Below are 7,959 nucleotides of genomic sequence, written 5' to 3'. Positions count from 1 at the left end.
TGTAGACATGCGGATTAATTCTGTCTGCTGGAAGGACAGCTCTCAGCACTGGGGGAAAGCCGGTTTTGTGAAATTTGCACATTTGTTTCAACAGCCTATTATTCTGTAAAAATTAGCCCTTTGACTTATCTTGTGGACAGATGATAACATCTGCTTGGTTCCCTTATTTAGAGTCCTTTCGCAAAATAGATGTCTGATAAGTCGATAGTGTAATGGAGAAAATAAGGGTTTGTGGGGGACAGTGCGAGGGAGGAGACCCTCCTGGATTAAAAATGCTAAAAGGATGATTATTTGTCCTGCCTTTTATCTGGCAACCCTACTTCTGCAGGCCACGTGAGGTTAATTTGACTTTGACCTTGCCGGCAGTCTCCGGAGACCCAGAGAGGCCGTGAGGGGAGCCGGAGATGTCCTCCTTTGCCCGAGCCCGATTGGGGGCGGGGCCCGGGTTGGGCGGGTCCCGGTCTGACCACGCCCCGTCACGTGGCCTTCTGCGCCTGCCGCGTCGGCAGCCCAGGGTCGCGCCAGGCGGCAGCAGCTAAGGGGCAGGGGAGGCTGCGGCCACTGCAGCGGGGTCGAGCCCATGGCGGCGACGGCGGTGGCTGCGGGGGCAGGGGCGGCGGCCGGGACCGAGTCTGCTGAGGGCCCCCCAGGCCCGGCGGCGGCGCTGGAGCTGTGGCTCAGTGAGTAGCCTGGCTGTCCCTCGGCGCGGGCGCAGCGCCCCACGTGAGGCCTCGCTTCCCGCCTCCCGGGGCCTTTCTTTCTGTGGCCGGCGGCCGCGGGGGAGGCGGGCGGTGGGGTCGCCTCGCTCCCCGGGGGGAGGAGCCCCAGGAGGCGGCGAAGCCGCGGACCCGCGCCGGGGCGCCCTAGGCGCCCCCCGCGCATGCCCTGCCCCACGAAGGCCGTGCTTCTTTCTCTCTAGGCGGCTGCAGGGCTAGCGCGCGAGCTGTCCTCCTGCGCCCGGCCCCTTGCAGCCGGCGTCCGCGCTCCTTGGGACCCCAAAGAGGCGGCTTCAGTTACGACCCCGTCTGAGAGCTGGGGACGCTTAGGCTGTAAGCAGATCGTGTGGAGAATACGCAGCCTCTCGCAGTCCTTCCGCCTGCTGCTTTTAATGTCAAAATAAGCCTTTATTAAAGCCTTTTGTGCATGTTTACTCTGGCCAGCTGTTTATTTGTTCGGTGCTGGGGTTCGAACCCAGGGCACGGCGCTCGGTAGGCAAGCGGGCTACCGCTGGGCTGCAACCCAGCCCAGACGTCGTGTCTTGTGAAAGTTTCACGGTGGTCTTGGGGGCTGGAGGGGTTCTTGTTATCCTCCTTTTACTGATGAGGAGTTGAGACTCCTAAAGCCGCTGGTGTAGGACTCTGCTAGGTGCCGTGGTCCTGAGAAGCGTAACCCAGGGTCCTAGCTCACAAAGGCATTTTTTTTGTTGGGTGCTGGCCAGACCCTAACAGCACCTGGTTCACTGGAGCTGCGGGGAAGGGCGTTTGTGAGCGTGCGGTGGGAGGATTCGGTTTGTTTACCTGGGGGTTGTCACCGCGGACGAGGTGTTTGAGTGGACAATGGAGGCGACCACATTCCAGGCAGAGGAAACTGCATGTGCAAAAGCTGAGGACTGGAGAATGTGGAGCATTCTGGGAACTAGTAGGTCAGTCTGCTGAAGTGCTAAGCCTAAGGAGTGGAGAATCTGGAAGGAGGTGCACACTCGTTTGCTAATTGGTGTAAGATCCACAAGGATTTTGTATGGTGCAGAAGGGAACTGATATTTTACCATGGGGTGGGTGGCTGAGGAATTTTTTCCGCAGGAGAATCCGTGGTCAAGTAAGCCTGAAAGCCTGCAGCATGTGGAGCTGAATTGTTTAGAGAGGGTGAGACTTCTGGCAGGGGCCATACATAAAAAGCTCTTTTGATGGTGCTCAGGGTGCTAAGACAAAGGCAGTGGCGAGGGAGAGGAGAAACAGCAGTGTCTGCTTTGCAGTGCAGGCAAGAGATAGGAGGATTGTAGAATGGATCCCAGGTGTCACACCAGGTCCCAGTTGTCACCTATTTCTCACCTGTTAGGAAGAGCTGCTTTAGGAAGACCTTAGAGTTTGAAGTGCTTGCAGCACCAGGAAGAGGAGCTTTCCAGGCGGTTGGCTCCAGGGAGGATAGGAGCAGGAGGTGTGATTTGGGAGTCTTGGCTCCTTGACAGTGAGCTTGCCAGGGAGGCTGTGCAGGGGAGGAAAAGCAGAGGTTTGGAGACAGAGCATGGGCGCAGTGGGGGGGGATCCCAACATTGAAGAGGCAGGTAGGGAGAGCAGTCTGCAGACTGAGGGTGGAGCAGAAAAACCAGGGGGGAGGGGGGTTGGGGGCAGGGCACAGGTGACAAAGGAGGGGTGTGGTTGGTAGGTAGTTTTGTTGCTTAAAAAATGGAGTAGAATTTGGAAGAAGGGGGAATTTTGATTTCGGTAACTCAAAGGTTTTGGGATATTTTTGTTGTTTTTGGTTTTTGTCGTACTGGAGATCAAACCCTGGGGTGTGCTACCCCTGAGCTTCATCCCTAGCCCTTTTTTATTTCGACAGTGTCTGGCTGAGTTGCTGAGGGTCTCACTAAGGTGTCTAGGCTGGCCTCCCACTTGTGATTCTCCTGCCTTATCCTCCCAAGTTGCTGGGATTACAGGCATGTGCCATTGTGCCTGGCTTAAAAGGTTAGATGTTAAATGGTTGAGACAGGCTATTTGGGAGGCTGTGTTCATGGGGCAGTGGAGAACAGAAAGCTTAGGCTGGAGCTGCAGGAAGAAAAATAGACTGGGTGGGATGACAAATGGCAGCTGAGCTAGAGGAGATACAGTGGCTGGAACCTAGGCGATCCCCCCAGAAGGGTTCTTCAGTTCCAGTTTATTGGGGTGATGTCCCAAAGTTGCTGAATCTTACAGTTTTTCAGGGAAGCCTTACGCAACCATTTTTATGTGAAATCTTTTTGGTTTTTAAAAGTCATCAGCAATTGCCCAACTGAGTGCAGTGGTGCAGGCCTGGAGACTGAGGCAGGAGGATCACAAGTTTGAGGCCAGCCTCAGGAACTTAGGGAGACTTTGTCTCAAAATAAAGCTCTGTAGTAAAGTGGCGTAGCTCAGTGGGAAAGTGCCCATAGGTTTAATTTTCAGTACCGACAACAACCAAAAAAAGACTGTTTGCCTGATGAAGATCAGGCAGAATAATCTGTGGGAAGAGTATGGGAGATGGCTTTTTTTGAGGGGGTCGTACTGGGGATTGAACCCAGGGGCACTTAACCAGTGAGCCACATCCCCAGCACTTTCTTTTTTCTTTCTTTCTTTCTTTTTTTTAAGAGACAGGGTCTTGCTAAATTCTTTTGGGCCTTGCTAAATTGCTGAGGCTGGCTTTGAACTTGGGATCCTCCTGCCTCAGCCTCCCAGTCTGCTGGGATTAGAGGTGTGAGCTGCTGCGCCTAGCTCAGATGGCCTTTTTTTATGGTGTTTATATGTGAAAGGAAGGACAGACAGGGGTAGCTAGCAGGAGTAAAGGAGCCAGGCGTGGTGGCACTTGCCACCTGTCCCAGCAACTCTCCTGTAATCCCAGTGGCTCAGGAGGCTGTGGCAGGAGGATTGCAAGGAAGGGGTGACAGGAAGGAGGTTAGAGTCAGAGCAGGAAAGGGTGGCTTGGCTCCACAGGGAGGAAGGGCAGCTTTTGTTTCTGAGTGTCTGGGGAAGGAGATAAAGATGATTGCACATGTGAACTAGTTTGTCATTGCTACACCATGTGAAGTGTCAGGGGCTGAGCCAGGAGGGGATTTGAGGAAAGTAGGGAAGGTCGGGAATGACTAGTAAGAGAAGCAAAGGGACAGCGGCTCAGGAGGCTGAGGCAGGAGGATCGTGAGTTCAAAGCCAACCTCAGCACCGAAGCAAGGCCCTAAACAACTCAGCAAGACCCTGTCTCAAAATAAAATATAAAAAGGGCTGGAGATGTGGCTCAGTGGTTAAGCACCTGTGGGTTCAATCCCCGGTACCAAACAAAGAAGAAGAAGTGAAAGGGAGCCCACCTGGACACCTGAGGTCAGAGCTGTTCTCTCTGTGCCCTTGACATGTGGGGCCTGGTGATTCTGTGTGGCAGTGGACTGTCCTGGGACAAGGATATTTAGCTGCAGCCCTGGCTTTAGCCCGCTAGATAGTAGTAACACACTTGCCCTTTCCAGTTCTGATGACCCAAAATATCTCCGGACATTGCCAGATTTCCCTGGAGCAGGGGGATGAGTAAGGGTTGGGTAGAGCGGGAGACCTACCCTTCTCCCTCTTGAGATCGGACATCTTGGTGGCTGGATGTTGGGGGTCGTATTTTCCTTTTCTTCTGGGTGTGGGAGCAGAGAAAGTAAACTACAGTTTCAACCCTAACAGTTGAGGGAGGGGTACTGGTGGTGGGATGGAGGGACAGTAGAGGCTCATGGTCCAGCAGGGCCGGAGGGGAGCTAAAGGGAGGCGTGGTGGGTCTGAGCTGGATGGAGAAGGATGCCGCTCTAGGTGGGTCATTGACAGCTCTTGCCTGAGCAAGCACGGCAACCGTATCTTTAAGATGGGGGCAGCATTAATACCTCCCTTTAGGATTGTTGGGGGGATCAAAGAAAGGCCTTAATATAGGTAAAGCACTTAAATACTGCCTTACTATAGAGTGCAGTGGTGCCAGTAAAGTAGCTGACCGCAGACAACGGCCCAGGAGGGCGGGCTCAGTGGGCAGCTCCGGTTGCTTTTTTTTTTTTTTTGGTATCAGGGATTGAGCTCAGGGGCACTCGGCCACTGATCCACATCCCAGCCCTATTTTGTATTTTATTTAGAGACAGGGTCTCACTGAGTTGCTTAGTATCTCCCTTTTGCTGAGGCTGGCTTTGAACTCCCGATCCTCCTGCCTCAGCCTCCCAAACCGCGGGGATTATAGGCGTGCACCACTATGCTCCGCCAGCAGCCCCATTTCTTCATGTGAATTTTCTCTACTTTGCTTTGTCTTCTGCTGCACTCCCAACAGAAATAATTAATTTTTCCTATTGATTTGAGAAAGTTATCATTCTGTTTGTTGATCCAGCTTGGGTCTTATGTTCATTTTGGAATCTGGATGGGGGTGGGGGTAAAATATGAAAATTGCTGGACCTGGGCGGGGTGGTGGCCATCCCTAGAAATGAAGATGGGGAAGGCCATCATCAGACCCACCTGGGCTTTGGCCCTAGAATTGAGAAGGGATAGTTCCCAGAGGATCAGGAAGCTGTCAGAGACTCATGCTTTAAAATACAAATGGCAGCTCCTGTGCGTTCTGTTTTGCAGCTTCCCCACACACACACACACACACAGTGTATTTTGATCATCGCTGACGTGACTTCATGTACAGCTAGCTGCCTTACTCTTTTTTAAAATTTTTATTTTTGTAGTTGGACAGCATGCATTTATTTTGTTTATTTTTTAATGCAGTGTGAAGGATCGAACCCAGTGCCTCACATATGCTAGGCAAGCGCTGTGCCCCTGAGCCCTGCCCCCAGCCCACCTTACTCCTTTTAAGGAAGTTTTACATGCCCATTGTGTCTTTGCCTGTAGACCATTTAACCAGTTCTGTTGGTGGAATCACCGGGGTTGCCAGTCCTGTGCTATTTTTACGAGCAGTTGGTCCTCTTGGTCTCTGAATCTGGATTCGAGCTCTGGCCGAGGTGCCAGGAAGGCAGTAGCCTAGTAAAAATTGAGTGCTTGGTAAATCCTGTTCTTCCTTCTGCCTGGATCTACTCCCAGGTGATGTATCCTTTCTTCCAGCCCCACTTTTATTCCTCCCTTGGGGCTCTGGAGAGGTCTGGATTGCAATCTATTTATAGTCTGAGGTTTTCCAGGGCTGAGCTCATCCTTCTCTGTTGGGAGTCCAGCTTAGAACAGTTTCATGGTGGGTCTTGGCAGGTTTTCATGTGTGCTGAGTAAAGTGACTTCCAGGATGTCCAGTCCATGTGTGCCCCTGGGGAGGGACTCCCTGTGCACACTGCTGAAGGATTGAATTCTTTTGCTGAAGGTGACTGCCTCCCTCCCTCTCCCCCAAGCCTCCCCTTGCTAGTACATGCTGCTGCTAGTGTGGAATTGTGACCCTGGGGTTGGTGGGCAGCTGGTGTAAGATGATTGGACTTTTGAATTAGTCTTTCTCCAATAAGCCATTTCACTCACAGCTGGAGGCTCAGCTGTTTTCTTAAGACCTCTGATCCTGGAGCAGGCTTGAAATCAGTCATGTAAACACTGCTTTTATTTTATTTTATTTTGGGGGGCTGGAGATCAAATTCAGGATGTCACTGAGTGACATTCTTAGCCCTGTTGTTTGTTTGATTTTGAGGCAGGTTCTAAAAATCTTAAAAAAAAAAAATACTAAATTGCTGAGGCTGGCCTTGAACTTGAGATCCTCCTGCCTCAGCCTCCCAAGTTGCTGGGGTTACAACTGTGTGCCACTGAGCCTGGCCAAATACTTATTTTATTAAGCAAATAAATGGGAACAGAGTATTTCTTGGCACTCATTTGTCTCACCCACGTGTCAGCTGGGTAAACCACCTTGTGGAGTCTGGAGTGGCCATCTCAATGCCTTGATAATCATAGAACAGAGAAGGAATCCTTTAAGTTTCTCCCTGGTCATACCTTTCTGGCACCTAGCTGTTCCTTGGATCGGATTGGTGTCAGACAGACCTGGGCAGTTGCTGTGGCCTGTCCAGACCTGCTGCTGGTCTTCTGAGGGTCATTTTCTCTGGAGCTGCTCGAGGCCTCTGAAATAGCTTTGGCAGGCTGGGATTATGTGTTCAGAGACCCAGTTATTTTGGAATTGTAATCGTCATCTCCTGACAGTGGCAGTATGTCCAGCCAGCCAGTCAAAATACTGCACAGCAAAAGACAGAGCCCTCGTTCATTCAGTAGCTATCTGGGCTAGTGATGTTCTGTGTGCCGGAGAGTGGCAGGTGAGTGAGACAGACCTCCTTCCTGCCTTGAGACGTTCACTTCCTTCCCCAGAGAGGCCCCACCCTGCATTTGTCAAGGAACTGAAGAATACTGAGAGCGGTTGGTACCTTAGGGACTCGGAGCCAGGCAGATGTGGGACTGGACTTCTGCTTCTGCCATTCTCTTGCTCTGGGGCTGGGCCACATCTGTAAATGTGAGATAATGGTGCGAACCTCAGTTGTTCCGAGGATACTTGGCCTGTTGCCTGGCCCAAATCGCAGCTAGAGAAAGAAAGAAAAGTAGAGAAAGAAATGAAAAAAATAATAGAAATAAAATGGCAGCTATTACTATTTCTCTTACTTTTGGGCCATGATGATAAACTCTGAGGAAATCCTCATAAGATCTAGCAAAGGGCTGGGGATGTGGCTCAAGTGGTAGCACGCTCGCCTGGCATGCATGCGACCCGGGTTCGATCCTCAGCACCACATACAAACAAAGATGTTGTGTCCGCCGAAAACTGAAAAATAAATATTAAAAAAAAAAAAAAAAGATCTAGCAAATAAAATAGAATCTAACTTACATTTTATAGACCTCTTGGCTGCTTTAACTTGGTCAAGGGTTTGGAGGTGAATAAACTCCATGGTGGTTTCTCCCTTTCTTTGAAAAGGCTAGTGCCGGCCATGCTGTCTCTTTCCTCTGGCAGCCAGGGAGAGGGGCAAGGCTGGATTGTGCCTCTATGTACAGTCACCTGTAGGGGTCAGAATACTTTGAGGTGTCCACCTTGACCTTATAATGGACTGAAATCGAAGCTTAACTGATGTAGGATTATTTTGAGGTGATTGAGACTAGAGTCTGAAAATCATTGCTTTATTTAATTTATTTGAGTATCAACAGGAAGTTCAACTTGCAACTTGGGGTTTATTTGGATAAGTCACCTTAAGTCACCTCACCGAAAGTCAGGGAGCAGCTGCATTTGGTTCCTGTGTGCAGCATTGTGCTGAGCACTGCAGGGCATGCAGGGCTTCTGCCTTCAGGG

The 7,959-nt window shown here is 51.1% G+C and overlaps 1 protein-coding gene across 1 annotated transcript in view; it reads left to right on the top strand.

The window, feature by feature from the left end:
* Positions 1 to 512: 512 nt before the first annotated feature.
* Gga2 (golgi associated, gamma adaptin ear containing, ARF binding protein 2) overlaps positions 513 to 7,959 on the top strand; it is a 32,243-nt gene continuing 24,796 nt past the window's right edge. Inside the window, exon 1 of the mRNA XM_046454649.2 lies at positions 513 to 680. Within this exon, the coding sequence (XP_046310605.1) occupies positions 581 to 680 (100 nt within the window). The 5' untranslated portion in view covers positions 513 to 580. The remainder of the gene's footprint in view (positions 681 to 7,959) is intronic.

Source organism: Marmota monax, unplaced genomic scaffold (assembly GCF_021218885.2).
Source record: "Marmota monax isolate L192 unplaced genomic scaffold, Marmota_monax_Labrador192_F-V1.1 WCK01_AAM20220418_F8-fsc00086, whole genome shotgun sequence".
NCBI classification, from domain to species: domain Eukaryota; kingdom Metazoa; phylum Chordata; class Mammalia; order Rodentia; family Sciuridae; genus Marmota; species Marmota monax.
Note: the sequence above shows the minus strand (reverse complement) of the source record. Positions and strands in the feature narration are given on the sequence as shown.